Source organism: Aythya ferina, assembly GCF_964211825.1.
Source record: "Aythya ferina genome assembly, chromosome: 5".
Lineage (NCBI taxonomy): Eukaryota > Metazoa > Chordata > Aves > Anseriformes > Anatidae > Aythya > Aythya ferina.
In genome coordinates this window covers 63,659,410-63,685,194 of record NC_140301.1, presented here as the reverse complement: position 1 = coordinate 63,685,194, position 25,785 = coordinate 63,659,410, and the positions used below count along the sequence as shown (strand labels likewise).

At 45.5% G+C, this 25,785-nt stretch overlaps 1 protein-coding gene across 5 annotated transcripts in view; it reads right to left on the bottom strand.

Moving 5' to 3' along the window:
- MDGA2 (MAM domain containing glycosylphosphatidylinositol anchor 2) overlaps positions 1-25,785 on the bottom strand; it is a 328,803-nt gene that overhangs the window by 105,102 nt on the left and 197,916 nt on the right. For all 5 annotated transcript variants that reach the window (XM_084522442.1, XM_084522443.1, XM_084522444.1 and 2 more), the window contains 2 exons: positions 24,886-25,215; positions 13,050-13,343 (listed from right to left, as the gene is read on the bottom strand). In XM_084522442.1, coding sequence (XP_084378568.1) covers positions 13,050-13,343; positions 24,886-25,215 — 624 coding nt within the window. The remainder of the gene's footprint in view (positions 1-13,049; positions 13,344-24,885; positions 25,216-25,785) is intronic.

Genomic DNA, 25,785 nt, shown 5'->3' with positions numbered 1-25,785 from the left:
GATGGCATGGGGCGAAGGCAGGCACATCGGCCAGACAGCCGCATGGAGCAGACACGTGCCTACCGTGCAAGCCCAGACACCTACAAGCGGTACCATTGGCACCGCAGCGATGCAGGGAACAGGCCATCCCCTCATCAATACAGCGACGGGGCACCTGGGCCTTCCCATGGCCACACCAGTGATACGAGGCAAAGGCAGGACCACCAGCAAGAACGACGCGGGGAGCAGAGGCGTGCCTACCATCCCGAACAGAGCGCGGGACCCAGCCAGGGCCAGAATCCAGTCAGCAGCGTCGCAGCCACGCATCAAAACCAAGCCGACAGTGGCACAGGACCAAGGCGTGGAACTGGCCGACCCCCTGGCTCGGCACCCTGGCCGGAAAACATGACGGATGGAAGGCAGCCCGTCTGGGCAGTCCCGGGCAAGGACTGGCTTAGCCTTCTGCCCAGCACCGTGGAGCCCATGGAGCTGGATCCACGGGAAGACGTGGAGGAGCCGATGGAGGTGGATCCCCCTCCACCAGAACAGAGCTGGGACCCCCGCAGCGCGTCCTTGCTCTCTGCTCTGCAAGCACACAAAGAGCGGCGCAGGAGTGCCCGGACCACCCCCTACTCGGCGTCGCGCAGGCTCCATCCCAAGCATTAGCTCGGGATGGGGCCCCCAAACACCATGGACATGCCGCAGGCTTCCCAGCGAGACGTCCCAGCAATAAACCACTCTGTTGCTGATTCTCAGGGGTTGTGTGAGTGCTTCTTTCCCTTCCTCCAGCCCTTGTGCCAGAGGTGGCAGCCCTTCTGCACAGAGCCTCGAGGGAGGGCACAAGAGAGGACCCAGCTCCCTTCGCACGGCTGTGCTGGGGTGATAGCAGGAGTCCCCGAGGGCCACCATGCACCTCTAACATTTGTGAAAATAGACTGAGGGGTGAAAACAGTAGTGTGTAAGTGATTCTAGGTGGCTAGTTTCTTATATTAGGAGTGAGTTTCTATCTCTGAGTAATTGGTAAAGACAGCCATGGAGAAGGCTGAGGTACTCAGCAACTTCTTTGCCTCCATCTGCACTGGTAGACGGGCTCCCCAAGCCTTTCATCTTCCTGAACCCATAGATGGAGGCTGGGGGATCAAAATCCCACCCACTGCAAGCGAAGAGCAGTTTTGACACCAGCTGTACCTAAACAGGTACAAGTCTATGGGACCTGATGACACGAATCCCAGGATCCTGAGGGAATCAGCTGATGGAGTTCCCAAGCCTCTCTCTATCATAGCTGAAAAGTCTTGGCACTGGGTGATGTCCCTGGTGAGTGGAAAGATGGAAATGTCATGCCCCTCCTCTTCAACAATTAAAACAAAGAATTGAACAAAGAGCACTACTCTTCAACAATTAAAACAACGAGGAGACATTTCTTCTCAGAAAGAGCAGTCAGGCATTGGGACAGGTTGCCCAGGGAAGTGGTCGAGTCACTGTCCCTGGGGGTGTTCAAGGAAAGCTTGGACCTTGGTGCACAGGGACATGATTTAGTGGGTGACACTGGTGGTAGGGGATGGTTGGACCAGATGATCTTGGAGGTGTTTTCCAACCTTAATTTTCTATGATTCTAAGAAGATAAAGTCAGTGAAACCTGGATCTGTGAGAGCTGCTCCTCCTGCCTGGGCTCTTCCCATGGTGAAGCTGCCCTGACAGCAGCACCCCACAGCTGTACCTGCACCCGGGGTACAGCTCTTGTTAAACCTCATTTGGTTTCTTCCTGCCCATTTCTCCATCCAGTCCAGGTCTCGCTGAATGGCAGCACAGCCTTCTGGCATGCCAGCCACTCCTCCCAGCTTTGTGTCATCGGTGTACTTGCTGAGGGCAGACACTATTCCCTCATCAAGGTCGTCGATGAAGATATTGAACAAGACCGGACCCAGCACCGACCCCTGGGGAACACCGCTAGTCACACATCTAAAATCTGTTTTTGTATCTTAAACGTATACACCAGCACAGCAGAAAATGTCTTAAAATAAACTTATTCCAGGTTGATGATATTAAATTTAATAAGATGAATTGTTTTTGTTTAGTTTTGTTTTTGTTTGTTTTGTTTGAGACAGGATTTGTTTTGCTTTCTTCTTTTTGATATAAATTTTCTGGTCCAAAGAACATGCAAGTATAATTGTGGATGCACTAAATAATGGATGCACTAAAGAAACTCAGGCACTAAATTAGAATCAAATACGTCCAAAATACAGGAGGCCTCTGTGGGTGTCTCAGTAGATTATAAAGTACTGTTGCCTTCTTTATCCTTCAATCCAATACAAACAGGAGACAGTTTGCTTTTAAAACAAAGCTGAAACAATTAATATACAATTAATAAAATGCACACCAGTGTGGTCTCTTTCATGTTGAGCTTTGGTATTCAAAAAGCAGCAAGATCGTCTGAATAAAGAGCATTTGTGTGAATAAAATGAGTGTTTTTCTTCAAAAATGTCTGTTACAGGAGTAATTAGGAAAAGAAATAGGTTGGCTAACTGTTGTGTGGACTGTAAGCTGTAACACAACACATCTCTTGAGAATTTGCTGCCCAGACAGTCAGATACTAAGGATTAAAATGACAAAATGCACATCTAACTGGGCTCATCCACAACCTGAACTTCACCCTCAGGCATTTTATCCCTGTAAATGGCCTAACAAAACATGGAGGGTAGGAGCAGGGAGGGAAATGGTGAGAATTTCTATGATCAGCACCTCCAGGAACTGAAAGGTCAAGTCCAGGTGCCTTGGTTGTTTGCCAGTCAGTGACTGAGAAGTCAAAAAAACGGGGCCTTTCAGGTTCCATGAAAGACTGGAATGAATTTTAGTCTCTATGTGATTAAAGACAAAAGGCTACGACAGCCTCAAATCAGGCTGAGGCAATGAATAGGACAGGGAGAACTTGCCAGTGAATTGACCTTGACATCGCAGTCAACTACCTTTTATGAAAGGAAAAACAGCATCAGAGTGCATCGAGGCTATAACCTCTCTCTGGAAAGTGAAAAGCCAGCCTAGGGCTGCATGCAGGACATACACAAAGGCACATGTGAAGTCAGTTCTGTGGTTACTCTCATTTTCCTGGTGGTGCTCTGTAACACCAACATTTTCTTTGCAGTGAATTAGAACGATCAACTATTTTGTTTGAGGTTTACAACTCAATCAAGCTGTCATAGGAATAACATTTAGTACAGAAGAATCAAGCTCTTTCATTGCCTTAGCACATGAGGATTTTGTAATGGAGCTGACTCTCCCCAAATGTCAGAAGTTACCCCAGCAGGAAGAACTGAGTTCAGGAGGATGTAAAGAACACACGTGCAGTCATACTGGAAGGGCCTGAGTAAGCTTGAGCCTGAAAGGACCGCTGAAATGTCTAGAGAAAACAAGTGGAACTAGGGGAACCAGGAGATACGAGACAGCTATGCAGTGACAAACCCAATCCCTACCTTGAAAACAGGGCTGGGAGGAGGAGGAGCTGGGAAGCTATGGCCCAGACAGCTCCACTTCAGTTCCCACAAACACTGCAACAAATAATCCATTGATGTGTGAGTGCCTGGAAGATAACACCGAGATGAGTAACTGTCATGAGAGATTTGTCAACATCATGTCAAAGTAAGCTAATTACCTTCTTTGAGAGTGTAAGAGAGAGGTGGGGGAGAAAATGCTAATGTCCTGCATCTTGGCCTGAGCTAGGCACCCAGTGCTCTTTGCCATGGCATTGCCACATGAGCCAGAGAAGTGTGACCCCGTACAGGGGGGAATCAGGAGCACAGGGTGGTGTAAAGCTCATCAGGCAGCCAAGCTCTGAGCCCTTACCAATGGTTCGTGACCAGATGCAAAGGCCACGTTGCAGGAGCTGCCATGTCTGGTTCTACCCAGCCTGGGTACTTGGACAAGGAAAAAGAGTTGGAGAAAGCCAGCAGGAGAACCGATGGGTGGGAAGGAGGTCTGCAAAACACCTTGGCTTTGCAACAGATCACAGCTGAACAGGAGCTGTGCCTGCCTCCCATGGAAGCCCCAGGCTCTGCAGAAAAGCTGCGCCCAGCGGCAGGCAAAGATGGGCCCAGGCTTCAGGACAGGGGCACTGCCATCGGGAGAATGGGTGAGGATAGATGCAGTGGTTACTAACAGAACAAAAGGAGAAATTGTGCCAATAATAAATATGAGTGATGAAATAAACCTGAATAAGCAGCTATACCTCGAGGGAAACCGTTGATTAAAACAGGGAAGCATAAAAACAGCCTTGTTGATAAGAAACTGTATGAATGGACTGAGCAACTAACTACAAAGGAAGCTAGAAAAGTGACAAATATGTATTAATTCTGAATGGTTTGAGTATTTGAGCAGCTTTTCAAGGTCCTGGACTACTCAGAAATAACAGCTGCTCTGAAAAAAAAAAAAAAAAAAAAAAAAAAAAAAAAAAAGGTATGCTGTGCCTCCTCTTTGTTTACTCTAAAGAATTTTTATTTACAGACCCAATAATAAATGAAAGGTGTGAAATTTCTCTTTCATTATGTGGAAAGCTTCTGAATATAAGAAAGAGAGCATGAGAAATCCCGTTACTGGGAGTTTTCAATCACAAACTTTCCCCAGAAAGCAACTTGTGCAGCTTACTAATGCTGCCAGCAGGCTGCACAGACGCCCAGTGCAGGTGGCTGTGGTCCCCACAGCAACAAATTGAGGTCAGAGGGGTGCATGCATCGCTGCTTTGCAATTCACATCTCCCTGTACCAAGCAGAATGGGGCTCCCCAGGAATGTGGTGGAGCTGGGGAACCACAAAACATGTGGGTAAAACCCACACCCTATTAAGCCATTGCCACAGGTGCCCAACCTACGTGGTCCCTTCTTCTTTGAAACCTTTAACTCACTGATGATGCTGGCAAAACTCCTTCTATTCTTACTCATTTAGCTCCTAACATTTTTATTATTATTTAGTTTTTGACAGGAGGAGAAGAGTAGAGGAAGATCTCACACAAAACAGTCAACGCAGATTTTTCCAAAGCCTGATGGGAATGACCCAAAGAAAGCTCTTTGAAAAAGCAGCTCTGCCCCACAGCAACCAAGATCCCGTTGGCTTTCACAGCATCTCAGTGACTGCTGTAACGAGTCCAGCATCCTCTGGACTAGCTCCATCACAAAAAAACTGATTATGTACCAGCACAATTGAGGTCTAATTTCGTCCCTGCTGCTGAGTGAAAGGAATGTGCCTGCTGACACCATTTTTTTCTCCACAGGCAAAATGATTTGCAAAACTTCAACTTAGCAGCAGTGGACAAAACGTCTGAATAATAATAAAAAAAATCTGCCATAAGAGAGTGCACAGAAAGTAACAACCAGGCCTTAAATACGTAAATTGCCTTGAAGACTTTACGTCATGAGAGTGTTAAAGCCAGAAACACTCAAAAGTTAGACAAGAGGAGCTATTTACTGAGCAAAAGAAATGATCATGTAACCAAATACTTGATGTAACACAGCAGCATTCACAGTCAAAATTAGTTAGCTACATATATCAATCCCTAAGCCCTAAACTTTAAATGCTTCACTTTGCAATCATAGTTTTAATTAAAATGTGGATTTATTTAATTATGGGAATAAGTCACCTAAATTATACACGAAAAAAAAAAAAAAAAGCATATTTACTTTGCACCTTCTTCAGTTAAAAAGAGCCAACAGAAAAAAAAAAAAAAGAAAAAAAAAGAAAAAAAAGCTGAATGGGCAACCTAATTATTCTGCTTCACCTTTCTGTTGTTTGGTTGTTGATTTTCTTATGAATTTTATTTGGTGAAAGCACACATTTGTGCTTGAACTTTGGGTAACACTTTTTGCAGACAGAATGAGAGCGCTACTGGAGAGTATCCTAAATTACTAACAGAGCAGTAAAGAGGACCAAGGGAGGCAAATAGCTTAAGATGCTAAAGACAGGATAAAGCCTAAGATTAAATTAAAGCAAGAACACCCTTAGAGAGCTCTTCTCCACTTGCTGCTGGTCAGCAGCAAACATTTAAAGAAGAGAAAAGCAGCAGCAGGGCAGAGAGCAGAGCCCAAAGCACAGCCTGCTTCCAGCCCTCTGCAGGCTGGGGCTGGCTGTGCCTCAGCACCGCAGTGCTCAATAGCTTTTCTTCCATTATTTTGTTTAATCAGTTGTATAATCCATTAATACTTTTGGCCTAGAAAACAATGGGTGAGAAGGAGATTTGCGTGTAAATGTGGTGCCTGGTGTCAGGAGCTGCGTCCCCACTCTGGTCCCAGGGAATGTCGTGGTCCTACTGGGGGACACAAGGCAACGTGTGCCCTGGCACTGCCCTCCTTGGCCACTCCAAGCTCGGGAGCCCTCCCTGCCTTCCCTCCTCCTGCAGGTGCTATAGTCCCTACATGATATTTGTTGACCTTTTTGGCATTTTCTATCCATGACATTCGTTGTTCTGCTGTGCACCTGCTCCACATGACCATTTCTCGTTTCACTGAAGACCACAGGTCCTAGCACAGAGACTCACAGATTTCCTTCAGTCCTTTTTCACTGTAGCTCACTGTGTATATCTGTCCATCCTAGCTCTTAATTGTGGAGGTGGGCTCTCTCTGTCATCACATCACAACAAAACTCCTTCAGATTCGGACCTGGCCCAATGCATGACACAAAGACAGAAGAAAACCTCATTTCTCCTGCAAATACTACACACAGGCACAAGAGCTCCCAATCTTTCTGTGTTTCCATGAACAAACCTGAAAGAACTCCTGTGCACTGATGGATTAAAAGGTGCCATCCTCCTAAGACTGTCAGTCTGATTGTTCAGCTCCTTGATGCGATATCCATGACATGCAGAGCATTCAGACACCCCTTTCTGATTCTTCATGTATTAAATTTGCAAATGCAATATTTTCAACTAATCCTGTTCCCCCTCTCATTCCTTAAACAAACAAAACCCACAAGTTTTTGTTGTTGTGTCTCTCAGACACTGCTAGGAAATTCTTTGTGTATAAGACTATCTTCTACATGAGCAATTGTTCAATAGGAACAATGAGTAATTCATTTTCTTTCCCAATAACATTCATGTTTATGCTCTAAGTTCTGGGGTACTTGCTGCTGCTCTGTCCTCTGGAATTTCGAAGAAGAAGAAGATCCATCTCAGGAGGTTCTATATATAGCTTTAATATTAAACAAGGAAAAATTCAACTGATCTCATTTGCATTTACAATTTCCATGTTGCCAGTGTTTGCATATTCATTACCACTCCAGGTCATTGCCTTTGGCCTTGCTAAATGTCAAAAAGCTCCCAGTATTTCACTTTGCTGATCAAGCCATCCATTATTTCCACATACTTTTCCTGCCTTGCTACATTCAGATAAATGACATGCAAAGCCATAATTGCTGAAGTGTTATGCTGAAATTGTTCTCTATCATCTTTCACTGAGAACTTTCTCGAAGAGTTATTGAAAATTGTTTTATATAAAAGAGTTTTCCATAGGAGAGTTTTCTGGAAATGTTCTAGTCTAAGAATGAAGGACCTGGAAGATTTACTGCTTACTGACTGGTTAAAGGTAAGGACAGCGTTAGCCACATCTGATACATTAAATGTGTACCATGACAGCACAGAAAATCTTTAGGCACAGACAGGCAACATGCACCAAAAACCACAAAACCACACACACACAAAACCAAAACATTAAAAACAGCACAGAAAGATGTAAGTAGCAAGGTCCAATTCTGGCCTCCTTTGGCCTGCCCTGTCTCCCATTAGAATAAAATCTGATCTCTGGAGATAGCTACCAGCCAGTGACCTACAAAGGAAATACTCCAGAAAGTAACAAACCAAACAGTCTAGGAATATCTTGGGTTATATAAAACTTGCCCTGAATATCAATCAGCTTCTTCTACTCAAACTCACGATCACAAAGTAAGAAAAAAAAAATATAAATGTGATGTAAATAATATGAACATAAAACATAAGATGTGGATTTCCTTTGTGATTTCAATGTGCTTAAACACAGGTGTCAGTGGTTATTCAAAAATAAAGACATTGTCCTCACTCAGTTACTTTTCAGCTACAGAAATTCCCTGACAACCCCCTTTTTAAAACATTATCATAGCTAAAATTGTATAAGCTGATTTGAAAATCTAGAGGGTTTCCCCCTGGAAGCTTGGCTTGCAGTGCTGATTCTCACTCATGACACAATGTCCTTAACTCATTTACCTCTGCCCAACAATATGAATGAAGGACTTGAATACAAGAATCTTCCTCAGTAGTGAGCTGCTGTCGTGGCCCCTCTCCAGAGCTAAAGCTCGCCGTGAACTTCCCCAGAGCAGAGCAGTTTCCCCAGTCCCATCCCCTTCACTGCCCGCCTCCTGCAGGGTTTTCCCATCTGGCTTCCCACGGCTGCAAGGCATCCACGGACCCGTCTGCACATTTCCTGGCTGGTGACTGACCATCAGCTGCTCTGCCTTTTAAAAAGCTTCTTATGGTTCCCTTCCTATATCTCCATGTATCTCCATGAGTTTTAAGCTCATTATTTCTAGTTCTATTTGTGATGGAGAATATTTAATTCTTTTTTTTTTTTTCATTTAAAAATATTTCATTATTAATATAGTACATATTTACATATACATATTTCATCAGGCACATATTTAGACAGTCACAGCTATGGCAAATTTTGAGCTGCAAAATTGCCTGTCTAAAGCATAAGAACAACTTTTCAATCCTCACCTGCAAATAACTTCTACAATCAAAACAAAGAGGACCCAACTCTGAGCTGTCCCTGCTGATGTAAAACCAGAAACACTAATTTATGCCCCACTGATTCACTCCAGATTTGGAATGATGCACCTGAGATCATAATTCAGCCTCATATTTCTTGCTAATTAGCTCTGTTCCATTTCAAATATAATCCCTGAAGGACATTCCCCTTCAGTGTGATTTCATTAGTTGCTCAGAATTTATTACCGAGGAGGAACGACATACATAAACCAGAACCCAAACTGAAAGGAAAATTCAGAGTATCACAATGTGGTCGACTGCTCTGCCAACCAGGTTACCAGGAGATATATTTGATGTTTTAAGAGGCTTTACAAGTACTTGGAGACCAATGCATTTGGAAAACAGTTTATATTATAAACAATATTTTATGTAGCACCGAAGTAAAACTACGGCATATAAAGCGCGAGCCCAAGAAGCAGCAATGTCCACTGAAAAATGATTCTGTCCTTCCTGCTATCATCACTTGATAAGGTACACGATGTAAACATTTGATTATATTGTACCTGATGGCGTTTTTATTTCCCAAGTGTTTTCTTCCTGCAGTAAAAGCGGTGCATTTAAATTATTACTGGATTGCATCCCGTCTGCCAACAGCAGGCATTTATTTATTTATTTTATTTATCAAAATTTGCACACAGGGAAATGGTCAGTGCTGCAGGCAAGTGCAGGGCTCCGAGCCCCAGCACTGCCCGTAACTCCTGCTTTCTGTTTGTTCCTTCCTGCCCTTCTCAAACTGAGCCAGGAGCAGCCACACTGAGGAGCACGTGCCTAGAGCATCCTCTCTCCTGTCTCACTCAGGGCACAGGAGCCACCTCCCAGAGACCTTCCTGGGCTCATGGCTGGAAGGCTCCCACCTGGTGAGGCCACCTGAGCTTCAGCAGGAGCTGGAGCTCCTCCTGGAGCAGCCTTGGCCACCCCTGAGCATTTTGCAGCAGGCAGTGTCCTGCAACACCAAACGCCACCGCTGAGCTGTTCCCACTCCCTCGTGGGAAGCAGACATTGGAGCCACAACAAAAATCCACTCCCACCCCTCTGGGCTTAGCTCTTCTTGCTCCTGGTGCTGTATTCCATGTTCCTAATGAATCTCTCACAGAAAAGCTAGCAGGGCTCACAACATGTACCAAACAATGAAGATCAAATTCAGCAAACCCCACAGCCTGGGGAGAGTGACAACAGACCTGGGAGAAAACAGCACAGGACAACAACAGCAATAAGCAAAGGATCCAGGAGTTATTGATCAAATCAGGGACTGCATGTCTTTCATTACTACAGCGTCCTCAGAATCTCATCTCTGCAACCTCTAGGGTACGAAAATGTTATCTCTATTTTACAGACGGGGAACTTGGACAAGAAAAAACATCCCAGACACCTTCCTCAGGACAGGCTGTGCTGCCTTCTGTGAATGTTTCACTCTCCAAAGCCATGCAAGGAACACAGGTGCCTAACAACCAGATCATTATGATTTTCAATTAAATTCCTCATATGAACCTTCTTAATTAGTCCTCAGAATGAGCACCTTTTCTGCATTATACCGTTGAACAATTGCTGCAGGATGTGACAAAGATTTTGAGGCGGACTGCACAGCACACCAACCACGTCTTGCCCAGCAGACAGAGGCTCAGAGAGCTGTGTTGTCCTTTACTTCTTGTTTCCCACGATGCATTTGCTTTTCCCTATTAGAATTTTTAGAATTTGATGGCCAACAGGAAACATCAAATTTACCCATGACTTGAGGCCTAACTATGACACGGCAGAGAAAAAAGCCATTTCTCCTAGAAAAATCAGTCTGGGATGCCAACGTCACTGAGCATAGTGTTGAAGGGAAGGCAGGGGAAGAGAGAGGAACAAAACTGGAGAGAAAAGAAGAGAGAAAAAGCAAAACTTTGCCCATTAAAATTGGTAGGATGAACTAAGAGTAAGTAAAATTAAAAATAAATAAATAAATAAATCTTTGTATTTATCCTTAGCAATCTTTCTGAAGTGTGAACTGACCGGGAGCAGTATTTCTACTGAGAGGTTGCCCTGTGGAGCAGGGCAGTGACACACCACTCTGGTCAGACAGAAAATCCTTCTTCCACATCTGAAACTCTCCTTACACCAGCGAGGATGGGCCAGCACACAGCTACAAAGGTCGACGAACGTATCTGCTCACACACCCACGTACCGTACACAAATTGAAATCAATGAGTTGAGTATAAAGGGAAGTGTTTCATTAAATATCTTTCCCTGTTTCTAACTAATAGAAGCATATAAAAATACTATAAAATTACTGAAAAGGAAGTGATTTTTATGACAATTGAATAAGTAGTATGCTAGTTATGGAAACGATGCCGAAGTCACTGTGAACACACGTACTTTCCTCCCACAAGAAATACAATCAAAGCACTGCACAACATCTACTTTGTCCATTTACCTTCAAATTGTCACTCACTGGGATCTGAACAAAGTATGTAGGAATCTGTACAAGGACAGATTAAAGAAAATTCTCAAGTAAATACTTGTTATGATCCTGTTTATTATAACCATTTTCGATTTGTCTCTCATCTCTTTCAGAATACAGGAATTGTTGCTTCTAATGTAGTGCTAAGAATAAATAAAGCCAGAGCTCCTTCCTCCAGTAAAATTCAGTAAAATAACAGCAACCCAAGCACTGAATCCACCAGATGCTGTTGGAAGTCAGCAAGAGTCGTCCTCTGGGTCCACCAAGGCCTGGCTCAGGGCCTGAAGAGGAGGAGGTGCTGGGAGGTCTACATCCTGGGAAGCAGTCCCCAGGACCCAGACCCAGCCATGCCTTCCTCTAACACGAAATGCACGATTACCTCCTTGCTGAAGAAAATAATAGCATCTGCTTAAAAGCTTTGAAATGGAGCAGGATAAATGATGCAGAGCTTGCTGGATAAATTGAAGAGTTTCTATGACTTTCAAAGACTTGAAATAAAGCCTTCCAGGGCAAGCCACGGGACACATCGCAGCTGTTGTACAGAGCCATGTCAAGGGTGCTTCTGAATACTATCCTCCATTGAATTGAGCTTCTGAGGATTTCAGATAAAATAATAATAATAATAATAAAAGCAATGCTGAAAATTACTGAGCTTCTCTTGACTCATAATGCTCCTAAAGACAGCGAGGAGAAAGCTTTGTTCTCTCATAGGAGTGGCAAAGGAAGGCAGTGGGGATGGGGCAGCTCGTGGGTTTGCTGTCTGGAGCTGCTGGAGCAGATTTACCTCCAGAGCTTTCCCACCAAAGCCCTCACTTTAACACAAATGCCCTCCACATGTGCATCGGTACATGACCTGAATTACTCGAAGGAGCTTTCAGCACCCAGGCACCACAACCAGCCTGAACCAGGATGTTTGCAGCCATGCCGGACTCCGCACAGACGTACAGAAGAGATGATGTGCTCCGACAAAAAGACAAACTAAACGTGCACCAGTAAGCAGCCCTGATGGAAGCACGGCAGATACCACAACACGTAATCAAGTGCATAAATAATTTGTTATACAACAGACCTTGAAAAAAACAGATCAGTTGATTATTAGCAATAGCTATGGATATTGCAGTATCTCAGCACCAGAGGCCCCAAACGAGGTCAGTTGTGCTGAGCACAGAGCGCTGTTAAAGCAAATCTGCCATAACATTTGGGCATCTGAAACTGGAGCAAATACAGGCTGCACAAGTCACTTCATAAACAAGTGAAAATAAGTACTGAAAATTCAACAGACAAATGCAAGTAAACATCTTCTACATGGCAACAAACAACCACTCATTGTTCCCCATAAGCCATATCAACCCAGGCTTTTCATTTTCCAATAATAAACACGGAGCATTCCAAATTAATTGATTTCCTCTTAAGTTTTCCCTCCCATACCTGATGTTGACAGTTCACATTTAGCGTCAGAAGCAGCTCTGCAGACCTGCATGCAGATCAGCTAAGATGGAACAGCTCTTGCTCTTTTTTTCTCCTTGTTTTACGCCCTCAACAAACGAGGTCAGTATCAGATCTGCATTTATAGATGTCCTCCTACCTTATGTGCTTGTTCCTGTGTCAAGAAATATAGAGCTAGGCATTGGGAAAATAATCATGACCCTACAGTTTTTTAGTATAAATGGGACTTCTATGTCATTTTTACTTCTGTATTTACATTAAAGCCATGAATTCAGGGAGCTGCAGAGCCAAACAACACAGCACCAAAAATGTAACAACCATAAGACTTTCGCTGCTGTTTATTTAGGGGACAAATAAATCAACTTCTTTTCCTCAGCAAAGCCACACGAAAAGAAAATAAGGGTCTACTCACACTGCACGATGAGCTGTACCAAGGCTTCCCTGGGTTTCACATTAAACCCGTTGTACTGACTGGTCTGGCACCTGTAGGTTCCTGTCATCTCCCTGGACACGTTCACGATCCTCAGGATGCCATCATAGCTCTCCGTCTGCATTGCCCCATCCGGCATCACGACCTCCTTGTCAGCTCGGGACCACAGGATGATGGGTTTGGGCTTTCCTGTCACCTGGCACTGCAGCTCGATCGTGTCCCCTTCCCGAGTGACCAGGGGGGACTTTTCTTGAGGAACAGTCAAATTGGGTGGGACTTCAAAGAGAAAAAGAGACAGTTCAGCAATTAGCGTTACGGAAACATCAGATGGCTTTCTCTCTTACACGGTTGTAACCATATATCAAGAAATCATTTATACACCTAGAGCAATGCACATTGATTGCACATATCAGGAGACTGTATAATCCTACTATATTTACTAGGCAAAGTGCTCGGCTGCCTGAAGCAGTTAAAGAAAGATTTAACTGCCCAAGCTCACCACTCGCTCCCCGCCATGTGTGTGCCCCCCGTGCCAAATGCCCTAACGGTGCTCAGCAGACCAGCGGCTGTAACTAGCCCTTTATCACCAGTAGTTACAGCTTTCCTCGTTATGGGGATTTGCAACTTAAACCACTTTTTTCTTACAGCCTGGCTTCCGATTTTACCCAGCTCATAACAGCAGAGGAAGAGCTGTGCCAGCTCAGAATTCACAGCCTGAAAGCAAAAGGCAGTTGGCATGTTTCTGTCACAGGAAGCTCGTTAAAGTGGTGTTTTTCCTTAGAGATTTGCCTTAACAAATCCGGAAGGAAGATGTGAAGAACTGCATCCCACAGGAGTTAGGTAACCCTGTGAGCACAACACATGGTGCCACCGTGCTGAAGGCCCCATCCTGCAGCCTCGCAAGAACAAGGCTTCCTAATTGCCATCAGCAGCTGATTTATCACTCCCAGCCTTGAACAACCAACCTTTGGCAGCCAGGAGAAGGCCTTGCTCACCACAGGAGAGACCTTGCTGTGCAGGGAGCTTGACCAGAACAGAAATGGCTTGTTACCCCTTGCAAAGCCATCAGGGTTTGCATGCCAGGCATCTCAACGAGTTCCCACCGTTGGTCCCATCAGAGGCGGCTCCTCTGCCGCTTCCTCTGCCGCTGGGCTTTGGGTGATTGCATTTGATAATTACAAAGCGCTGCAAGCTTCACAGGCCTGATGAGAACAGTTTTGCCACGTCCAATTATCGTTACCATCTCATCATACCTATATTGGTTTTATATCCAATTTCCTCCTCTCTTTTAGCACAAAGCAAATCAAAGTGCCGGCTCCGGAGCTGTTCGTGCCCTCCAGATCACACGCGCTGCCTTTGGCTCTTTGGATGCTTGGATGGGGGGGGAGAAGATATGAAAAGGCCTGATTTGAACACTGCTTTCTTTCCATTTCCCTTTGTGCCTTCTGAAAGCTGGCTATTCTTACAGGTCTTCTGTCTGAAGTCACTGGGAGAGCCGCTTGTTTTAAAACCAGTCCCTTGTAGGAGCATCACCTCCCACACTGTCCTGCCCTTGAGAACCCTGTCTGAACGCCAAGGCTGACAAAACGCAGCCTGCACCAGGACTCCCATCTGCAGGCAGAATAACCACCACCTATTTCCAAGCCTCCAGCAACAGAAACAAAAGACTTGTACCAGTGAGAAACAGCTCTGCTGGAGAAACACATCTGACAAAGCCACCAGTAATCAGAGTTTATATCAGAGACTTCTGTAGATTTCAGAATGTTGTTTTCAGTTGTTTGAAGGTTTTAAGAACTCTACCTGAGTCTGATGGGTTGTGCAATAGTGGAAATAATTTCTCCTTTATACTCCTGTGGAAAAAAGGTATCATATATATATAAGAATAAAAAGACTGCTTAATAAAATATTCCCAAGAAGATCCATTAGAGTGCCCCAATCCTGGGCACAGGCCCTGCAGAAGGGCTGGAGCTCCTTGGCTGTGCCAGCCTGGGCTCACCCAGAGATGAGCACAGCCAGTGCTCAGAGAGGTGCTGTGGTTCTCTGAGCTGTTCTGACCAGGATTCTCCACCAGCCTGCCCTTCCCTCACCTTTATTTATTTCTACATCCTACGCTTCTGCGCTGAGGTACACGGTGTCTGTGCTGGGCCTGCGCCGGCTGCGTGCCTGTGGGGGGACGCCTCCGCCTTCCCTCCTGAGAGCAAGCACACCAAATAGATGCCGAAAGGCCACTTTCTGAAGCAATTGAAGCACAGGCTACTCTGGGAAAAAAGTCACTGTTCTGGGAAGGAAAGTGCAGTTTAAAGAGGTCTGAAAGCACACTGTGTACTGCCTCCCTGCAGGACGCAAGGAGCCGCCTTCTGAACTTCTTTCCCAGCTCGCCTGGCTTGCGGCTTCTCAGTTCTGCTCAAATACCCATCCTCCTGTCTGGGCCACCCCTAAAACATTTTCTTTGCTCCTGGGGAGCAGACCTTCTCCCTGCTGTGAATGTGCTGTGAGCAAAGCTCATCCCAGTATATGGATGCTGCAGGCCCCTTCCTTGGCTCCCTGCCCTTTCATGCCCTTCTAGGCCCATTTCTGGATGCGTTACGCTGGCAGCGTGTTCCAGACTGACACGAGAACAACAGGTCTACAACACTAAGTCCCACTCTGTCTTAGCCTCAAATCACACACCTGGGCAAGGGCTCTAACTTCTCACCTCAGGTGCCAGACCAGAAACAGGGATGGGCTACAAAGAGCTTGAGGAGCTGTTTCCCAGATATTTACAATGTTCTGGTTTAAAAACTCTTTCACTAAGCTTGTCACAGGGACCTGGGGCAGAAAAATAGCCAGGTTTAAGGTGTCCATGAGGTGGACCTAGAAAGGAAGGAGGGCAGAGGTGTGTCAGTGTGACTGGGGGCTCCTGAAGACTTGCTTCCCTCGCAGCCGCACTGCATGGGTGTCGAAAGGCAACAGCTCTGGGTGCAGAACCCTGCTGAATGCAGGACACAGACTGACAAGTAGAGGCGGGTGAAATTCAGAAGTTTGGATGCTCAGAGCAAACTATGACTTACGTAAGGAAGACACCAGGAAGATGGTCACACATAGCTGCTGGCTTCTGAGAGGGAGGAGAGTGAGTGGTAGGACATGGGTCTTTGGGGTGGGGGGGAACAGGATGCATGCAAAAAAAGTCCTGTGCAACAGTGAGCAGGTCATTCACCCTCTCCAACTTAGTTTCCTTGCTGGAGAGCAGAAGACTACTGCAAAAACTGCCCACAGCCAAGATAAACACCACAGACTATGAGGTTTGCAGGCAGGCTGTATCAGTCCCCTAATGGAAAGATACCTCAAAAACCTGACTCTTCCTGGGGCATTTTGCAACACAACCAGCATCTGTCATGCTATAAGCCAGCCAACAGATGATTATGGGTTACTATATTTGTTAACAGTCTTGTTACTGGAAGCAGAGAAGGAGAGAGGAGAAGCAAGGCCACCTATTAAAACAAATCATCGCAGGGGCAGTGCCGTAAATCAGAAGCCTGGCGGCAGCTTTCACGTATGGCACTTGCCTGGCAGTGCCCAGGACAGCGAGCTCCCATGGGAGTGCTCCCCTGCCACATGGCACCACTGTGGCCTCCAGGTCCCCCCTGCTCACACCAATTCCCTGCTGCCTCATCAGGAGGAAACACAGCATCAACCCTGCACTCAGGAAGTGGGTTTGGTAGGCTTTCCCTTTTTATAGCCATCTATTTATTTCCACAAACTTGCAGGTACTTAATTATGCCTGAGGTCTTTATTCCGCTGTCAAATTTGGCTTAAATTATCTACAGGGTCAAAAAATAATGGGGGGTGCCGGGCTGAGCACCTGCTGCCTGACAGGCGCTGGCAGCCCGACCACACACGACTGCTTCCCACAAGCAATAAAGCCTAAAAATAATAATAATAAAAAAAAAAGTCATAAAAGAAACTCACATCAATGCAATGCCTACAGAGAAAGAAGGAAGAAATAAAAATAAAAAAGATGGCAAGAGCTAGAGACCAGAGGAGAAAATAATCACATCCAGTGTTGCTTCCCTGCATGGCCCAGGAGCAGGGCGGTGCCAGGAGCTGCAGGAGCAAAGGGTGCCAAAAGGTGCGGGAGATGGGTGTGCAAACGAGGGTGCAGGAGCCAGCAGAGGTGGCACCAAGGGGCCAGGATTGCCTCTGGCTGTGGCAAACCCTGCTCCCGGCAGGTGCTGCTGTGGCACAAGCCAGCAGGGACTCAGCCCTCGGCTGAGGCATCAGCACGTCTCCTGCAGCACCAGCCAGAGTCTGCTGCAAATAAAGGTCAATTCTGTTCCTGCCTGCGCGGAATAATAAATTGGCTATGCCCGATATCTGAAACAACAAACATCACCTTATTCATGCAGCAAGTGGCTTAAAAATAAGTTAATGCTCTTAGCGCTTAAACCTGTTTCCTAAAGCAGAGGGTTATCGCTTGAGAAACAAAAGCGTTGGTTACTCTGAAGTGCCACTGGGTTTAAAACACATACTGGGATCCTTTGGAACCAGCAGAGGCACACACATCAGAGAGCTACTGCTGATCTATGTCCCCTCCTGGCCTTTAAATAAAACGCTCTCAGACAACCTTTGCCTCTGAAAGTCGCTGACTCACCAAAGGTCAGATGGCAGAAGTATCACTGTATTCTTGTCCCTTTTTTTTTTTTTTTTCCTTTTTTTTTTTTTTTTTTTAAATTTTAACTGCTCCCCAGGCAGACATGGCTATCTGTAACGAGGGATTGGAAAGCAGGCTGAGCCCTGCAGTCTGACCTCCCGTGGTGGTACTAATGCAATTTTGTAGGATCCTTGATGCAGCAGTCACCATCTGTGGGAGCCCAGGGACAGGACCAAAATAGCTTGCTCAAAGAAAAAGCCAAAACGTATGCACTTAATATATTTACTCACTTTGTATCCTATGCGGATAAAATCTAGGTGTACTCTAATCTAGATCACTGACATCCTGATGAGCCCAGTTGCTGTCCCTATTTTAAACCTTCGGATAGCTTAATTAGCTGCCCTGTGACTGCAGCAACAAAGAAGGAAAGGGAGAAGCCAGAATTTGCTTACAAGAAACCGTGTGAAGGTGCAGAAGACAACGTGAGAAGGTCAAGAGGGCCTTAGAGAGATGACCCAAGGCAGACTTTGGGAAGAACAGGCTGTCACTGAGCACCTCACTGGGGTTACAGTGGGTGCAGGTGATGCAGGGGTTACCCTCATTTTTGTCTTTCCTTGGGTGCCTCAGGAAGAAGGGAAACCCTGAAGTGATGACTGCCAACCTAAGCAGTGACGGGGATGTGGTGGCTCCTTGTGCTTGTGGGAGTTTTGGGCTAGAGTGATTGGGCTGCGTGAAATGGACTAATAACCAGTAATTACAGGATAAAGCAAAGCAAAGGAGGGTTTGAGCTGCATATCAAGAAATAATCTGTACTGGAGATTACACAGAGATAATTTCTCAGAAGTATTGGAAATCACATTGTTCAAGTCATTTAAAACCAGCCTGGATAACCAATATTGAAGAATCTACACTGGCTAGAAGCTAAAGGTGAAGTTATTTGCATATCCTTCTCTAATATTTATGAATCTGAAGGCCTGAATCTCTAATATTAACCATCCTCTGCAAGACACATGCATTGCAGTCCCTGCCCGTGATTCACACTCCCTGAGTGACGGAGGGGTTTTGCAGGTGGGTAGGAAGGACAGCCTGAGCTTTGCTACAGGACACCGAACTGCACACAGGCTGTATTTGAGCAGGACCATTTAGCCTTTGCAGGGCAGCTAGTGACAGCAATTCAGATTCTCAGGACAGCTCTGTGGACGGAATAAAAGTGCTCAGCCTGCCCCTGACGCACATTTCTTTTAAAAGAAGTGTTTGGAAAGCCAGGAAGCAAGTGCTGAGAGGCTCTCCAGCAGTGAGCAAAGGGGAAGAGGACCTACCAGTTACTCACATGGAAGACAAACCATGAAGAAATTATGCCTTGATTTCACAGTTGCTTTCTCTTCTTGTTTCGGTTGCCTGTGTGCTGTCCTGTACACATGCAAGGGAGAAGAGAAAGCAGTACAGCCCACACCTTCTTGGGCACAAGCCGCTTCCAATTGCAAGCGAAGACATGAGCAGCCACCACGGATTTCATGGTGGAGCTTGCACAGAAGATCTATTTAGACAGTAAAATAATCACACAATCAATACTCAGCTCGACACATCTCTAGCACCTTAAAGCACCACCTCAGCCTGCAGTCAGATTCTGAAGAGGCTCTCTAAACCTAGAACATACCCCGCCAGCAGCAAATTAGCCAGAATTAGCTCTCAGTGATCTCGTGGGAGTTGTGCTGAGGAGCTCCGTGAGCCTCAGGCAAAGCTGACCTCCGGAGAGGAGCAAGGAAACTGCCACACAGCCACCAAGGAGGATGTCTACTTACAGAAACCGAGCTGGAGTGAGTCCACGGTGGATGGGCACATCCCACAGAAATCAGGTGTCCCAGGGGAGCTGGGATCTGGCAGCATGAGGCTTGGAAATGCTGCTGGCAAGGCAGGCAGCCCGCACGCAGCCGAGGAGCTTGGCTGGCTGTGCTGCAAGCTGTGCTTCAGGAAGGGACCGCGGCTCCCAGGGATGAAATTAAAGAGAAAAATCTCTGCACATTAAGTACTAAAATAGAACGATGAAAGAAAAGCTTTTTAACAAAATCCGGCGTTTATCTGTCCCTTCTGTTCACCTATTCCCTTCAAAGATAAACTCCAAAGATAATGGCCCACAAAAATAATCAATTTGCTGCAATAATGCCAGGTCTGTCTGTTTGCTGGTTGTACCCCGGAAATGTCTCAGGGCTGCCCGTGAACGATCACTCTGGACAGTGCTTAAGGTTTACAAATATCTTAATTGGACCACTAATTATCTCACAGAAAGCATTTTTCATTATGCAAAGAGGCTGCACTTTGATTTTAATAAACATTTAGCACTAAAACGAAGGTCTTTTATGTATCTTCAGAGGAGGAGCAAGATGACCAGAGGACACACACTTCACTAAGGCCACATGTTCTAATACATCAGCCTGGACACTTAATTAATCATTATTTAATAGCTGATTAGTTTACCAGGGAAGCCCCAGTCACCACGCTGCAGGGCAGATGCACGGCCTCATGTACAGCAGTTCTTCAGGAATTACTCTGCCTATCTGGAAGCACTTATGCAAAACAAAATCAGTCTCTTGGCACGACTACCCGGGGTGGTACACACTCTGCACATCTTCACGTTCACCCAGGGACGAAGAATTGGGATGACAGATTTACCACGTCGAATATCTAATCGTCCCCACGCTGGGTAGGATTGGAACAGCAGAAAGAATTCTCTTAGGAAGAGAAAGGTCACCGCTACCTGCTGCCTAAAAGCATCAGCCATTTCCTCCATCCAGCCCATCTAACAGCAGTGCTGAACAGCGTAGCCTTGAATAAAGTAAAATAACCCCCCTGAAAGAACAACTCACTTCACTGCACAATGCTGCCTCCAGGGGGATGATGAGAAGAGAATAAGCCAGAAGTGACAGATGTTACATCTCTTACTGTACTGATACTGAATTTAGGGGGATGAAGACAGAGTACAAGCCCGCACTGAACACAGCACACTGTACGTGACCTAAAGCCTTATTTTTCCTTCTTTGAATACGATATTTAAGGCAGAGAAAAAGATCACATACAAAGACTAACATGCTTTTCTGATCCACCCGTTTTTTGGTTACCACGAGACCATTTTATGTGTGTTTTGTTGTTGTTGTTGTTGTTGTTGTTGTTGTTGTTTTTGTTGCTGTACTAACAGCCCTTAGATTCCCATGACATGCACACACAGAAGAGCCGTTCTGCCTCTCAGTAGCATTTGCCCTGGGTTGGTTTTATGGATGACAGGGCTTTTACAGGGAAAGATACAACATTTGAGTCTTCATTTCCACTATTCAGTGACCTACTTTACAGAGATGCAGTTGGGAGACTGTTAGGGGATTACTTCAGGTCCACTTATACGAGGCACTCATATGCCTTTCCTGCTGAAAGTACAAAATATCAGAGGGGAAAACCTGCTAAAAGAAGGGTAACACCAAGCATACCAAGAAGCTGACAGCTCCTTTGGATGGCCAAACGTCCCTTGGCAAACTGCTGGAGGCGGAGGGGACCCAGCTGCCTCCCTCCTTCCTTGCTCAGGGGGTGACGCAGCCTCCCCTGCCCGACTTCGTGGCTCCAGGAGGAACTCGTGGATGTCAGGAAGAGAGGGCTCTTTGTGAGACTAGAAAGCAGACACACAGCACAGCACTCAGAACATCCATGCAAGTTCTGGCATTTGGAAAATGTGTTTGTGCTTAGGCCTTATGTTCATAATTACCACAGCAGTAACGATTCCTGATGAATCAGTAATGACCTTCAAATGCACACTGAAACTATTTCAGCTTCCACTTAATCAGGTAATGAAGTCACATGGATAGGCAGAATATCTTTTAAGATGCTAAACAAGGCAAACTCCAAATGCTATTTTTCCCCCCTTTCTGATTTTCTCGAGTGTTACGGGACAGCGCGTGTAAGAGCTGCCATAATCCATCACTGCCTACGGAAACTTTGAAGGGCTTACAGGTACCGTCACCTAACGGATGTTTCCAATAAATCCCATCAATTTCCCCCAAGAATCCCCAGCAAGCACAGATAACACAGCGGTTCCTTTCTGCCAGATGGGGAATGCATTGGCTGCACAAACATAGCTGCCCACTGCGCCCTGTGAAGCAGCAGCAGTTTGCATGCAGTCGCTGTCCATCAGGCAAACTCGGCACCTACCCTACAACAAACCTCTCTTTGCTACTCACTTCTTTACCTGATAACAAGATATGTGTTAATAACCCTCCGGTTGACTCATTCCAGTTGAATGAAGCCTTTCTGATACTGAGGGCCCCAAACTGGACCTAGTATCCACTGGCCTCCATGGCTGGCAGGGAGAAGTGCTGCTCACATCCCACTCACTGCCTACTGGGACCCCCAGAGCTGCTCCTCCACCAGGCAGCCTGGAGCCCTGCAGCGGGCACAGCCCTTCCCAGATCTCACCCAACTCCCTGCTCTGCTCCAGCACAGCTGCTGGGAAGTCAATTAAAAGTCCACCAAACTTGGCAAGAACATTTGAGGAGTCATCGAGCAGTAAGAATAAATACTTCTGATTTATACTTATAATTCTTTTTTTGCAAGAAGAAGCAAAATATTCAAGGATCTCTGAAAAATAAGACACATCCAAAATAAACAACAAATAACAAAATAATAACTAGCTAAATTAAATGATTTTTCCTCCTGTCTCTTGAGGTTTGAATATGTTTGCATTATATTTCAGGGTGGGAAATACATCAGAGATGTGCTGTGTAAACACTGACTGCTTGCTCACTTACATGCATGCCAAACTGGGCTCTGCATCCATGACCACAACTCTTTGCATCTTATTTTGCAAATCCATCTTGCAGCCCAGTCCACCTATGATTCTACTTCTCTAAACCAGACTTTACCAGTTCAGCTACAAGGATCCTACAAAATCTGCTTTAAAGGTCTTGCTAACACCCAGGCAGCTTTCCCCCCACTCCCTTGCCCACAGACTCAGGCTGTTCATCACAGCAGGCACCCAGGCTGGGTGAGGCACAACTTGCCTGTGGTAAGCCATGCTGCCTGCTTCCAGTTCCCTGCTGTCTCTCCGTGCAGATGGGCATGCTTTCTAGAACATGCTCCCTGAGGATGACCGCCCTGTGCTTCCCTGGGTCTCCGTCTTGCCTTAGTGAAGGCAGGCCAAAACATGCAAAATGTGCATGTTTCCAGTTTTTGTCGGATGTCTTTAAGTCACCATGACTTCTCAAAGATGATCAAGTGGCCCTGAAGGGACACTACTCAGCTCCCTTAGATACCTCCTATCCAGTCCCATGGACCTACCTACATCCATTTTGCTTCAGTGTTCCCCAACTCGATCACAGGTCAACCTATCTCAGCTCCATATCGTATGCAATATTCTTGATGAGAACCTCCCAGACACTTGTCAGAAGCAACGTGGTGATGGAGCAGGACCTGTGACCACACACCCCTTGCAGCTCTTGCTCTGCCACAAGGATCCACAGGGTCACCATTTGGAGGAGCACCTCTGAGCTTGCACATACACACAAGTTTTATGCTTACTTGGAGATGTGATCACCAGGCACGAGATGGGTATGAGCCAAATTAAATCTCCATAGCATAGTTTTGGACTGCACGTATTTGCCACGTTGAAGGACCACAATCACACATGCCATTGAAAAAGCTGTGCACACAAAACACTTGTAAACTACAGGTCAGCTGAGAAGAAACAGGGTAAACGCAGTCTTTCAAGCTTTCTGCTCAAAACCAAATGAGGCCAGCTTGCAATTATACACCTTCAGTGGGCCTGAGGAAACCCTGCACACTGCAGTTCCAGCTCTTCACTGAAACGTAATGCCAGCAAGCAAAACGCTTCTCCTACCAGCAGCAGTATCTTACTGAGGATGGACGGCAGGTTCAAGTATTAAAATCTAAACAATAATTTATCATGACAGTTGTAAGAGAGATTGTTTAGACATGATATGTACTTGTCAAGCATAACTGATGTTGTAAGAGTTGGAAAATAGAAACGTGGATATACTGTTTGATGCAATAGAATGCAATTAATCTCTCTGAGAAAGCAGAAAGCACACACTTGAATGTGTTTGGTAAAAAGGGGTCAAAAGATGTCTATTAAACATTTTCTTTCCATGCTATAAAAATGTTTTCAATGTATTCTTTGTTGTCTCACTTCTAAACAGCACACGACACATGCCTTACCCCAGTGAATAACATGCATAATCTGAAGAAAAGCACAGCAATGCTTTACATAAAAGACAGGATGGATACCAGCTGTAATGCTAACACTCTGCCTCTGTGCTTTAACATAAAATAGTGTTCTGAAAACAGAAGTTTCTTGGTTGTTTTTCCCTGTAGAAATCAACCAGCAACCCTTATTTTTGATTATAATTAATTTTGGCAGGAAAAAAATCAGCTTTCAGAATGGTTTTCATTTTATTATTTTAACATGGACTACCACAGTAATTAAATTCAACTCTGGGAGGGTCTTAGAAATATATTGGTTACAAACCAACTATTAGCAAAGTGATAAAGAAAAGCAGACCACCCGTGTTGTGTTACATACTCCTACTCGATAGCCACAACAAGACATTTATTATCAGCCAAGGTAATAGCCACGGTTTTAGCTCATCCAAGAGAGAGATGTTTCAGTCACTGATCTGGAAATATGCATAATAGATATCTTAAACTTTTTCCCTGTTGGGAGTAGCATGATTCACCACCAAGCAATGCGTAATCTTTAAGAAAAAAGAGAGCTCCTTCCTCTGTTGGCACTCGCTGTTCGATGGGAGCAGCTGGATGGATTCAGCCTGGTTAACATAACACCCTCCTACTTCTCCCTGTAATTTCCTACCAGCTATTTTTTCATGACTCCGGATGCCTGAAAGTCCAAAATAAAGGCCAAAGTCCCTTTTTAGAAGCAATAATTTTTCTGACAATAAGAGCAGGCATATCTGAGCAAATTGGACCTTAGCGTGTTCTTGGGAGAGAGCATGGCACGCCACTTACTCGGTTTCTGTTCTTTAATCACAGGAACTCAACCCCTGATCTAGGTCCTGCTAGGATATCCCCATGGCAAGAAGTGCTCTGCATATCCACCTCTTTCTCCCATGAGTCAAGCAAAGTCATGCCTTGGCTATACAGACGTAAAACCAAAATCAGAGAACACCTCCTTACCCGTACTGCTGGAGATGTTGACATCAATGCTGATATCCGATATGCCACCTCCTTTCAGAGACGCCACACACGTGTATGTCCCAAAGTCCGTGAATTTCAAGTCAATGATGTCCAGGTTTGTGGTGCCAGGCGACACGTCAGGGTCAGTCTGTGTGATGACCATCCGTTCGGAGCTTCGCAAGGGGCGTCCGTTTTTGAACCAGCTGAACGTCAGCTCTTCCGAAGGGACGGCTTCCACCTGGCAGGAGATTTTCACCTCTCGCCCAATCTGGATATTGTCATCTTTATGGTATGGGTCAGGGGTGATCCAAAAACGTCCTTTTTTTAAGGCTGAAATATACCAAAAAAATAAAAATAAAATAAAATCACAGCAGTTTAGTCTAATAAAGCACCAATTTTGCACCTTCAGACTTTGCAAAGACATATGTTCCTGAGTCACTTTATACCTACATATGATGGTTAGGAAGTCACTAAGGCTTCCCATGCACACACTCAGCACATGGTTGTTTTTGTTTGTTTGTTTGTTTGTTTTTTTATCATCAGAGAATGTACAATGCTAAGATATTTGTCATTTCCAAAATGAAAAATTGGGACTTGAAATAATTCATGAATCTTTGTTATCCATCTCTGGATGTCTTTATAAGCCCTTCCTCACCCCTGTGGTATGAGAGCACAGAGAAAATAGAGATATCCATCTGACATCGCTAATGCAACCAGCAGCAGCATCCCCAATCTATCTGGAAACAAACATGACCATGCAAAACAGCTTTGTGCCAGCTGGTTAAACGGGAAGAGGTGAGCACATGCCCAAGGTTACCGCCTGCCCTGGCTCACAGCCGTGCCATCCCCCAGGGCAGCCTGGAGGGCTCCTTCTGTTCCTGCAGCTGCCCAGGGGCAGAG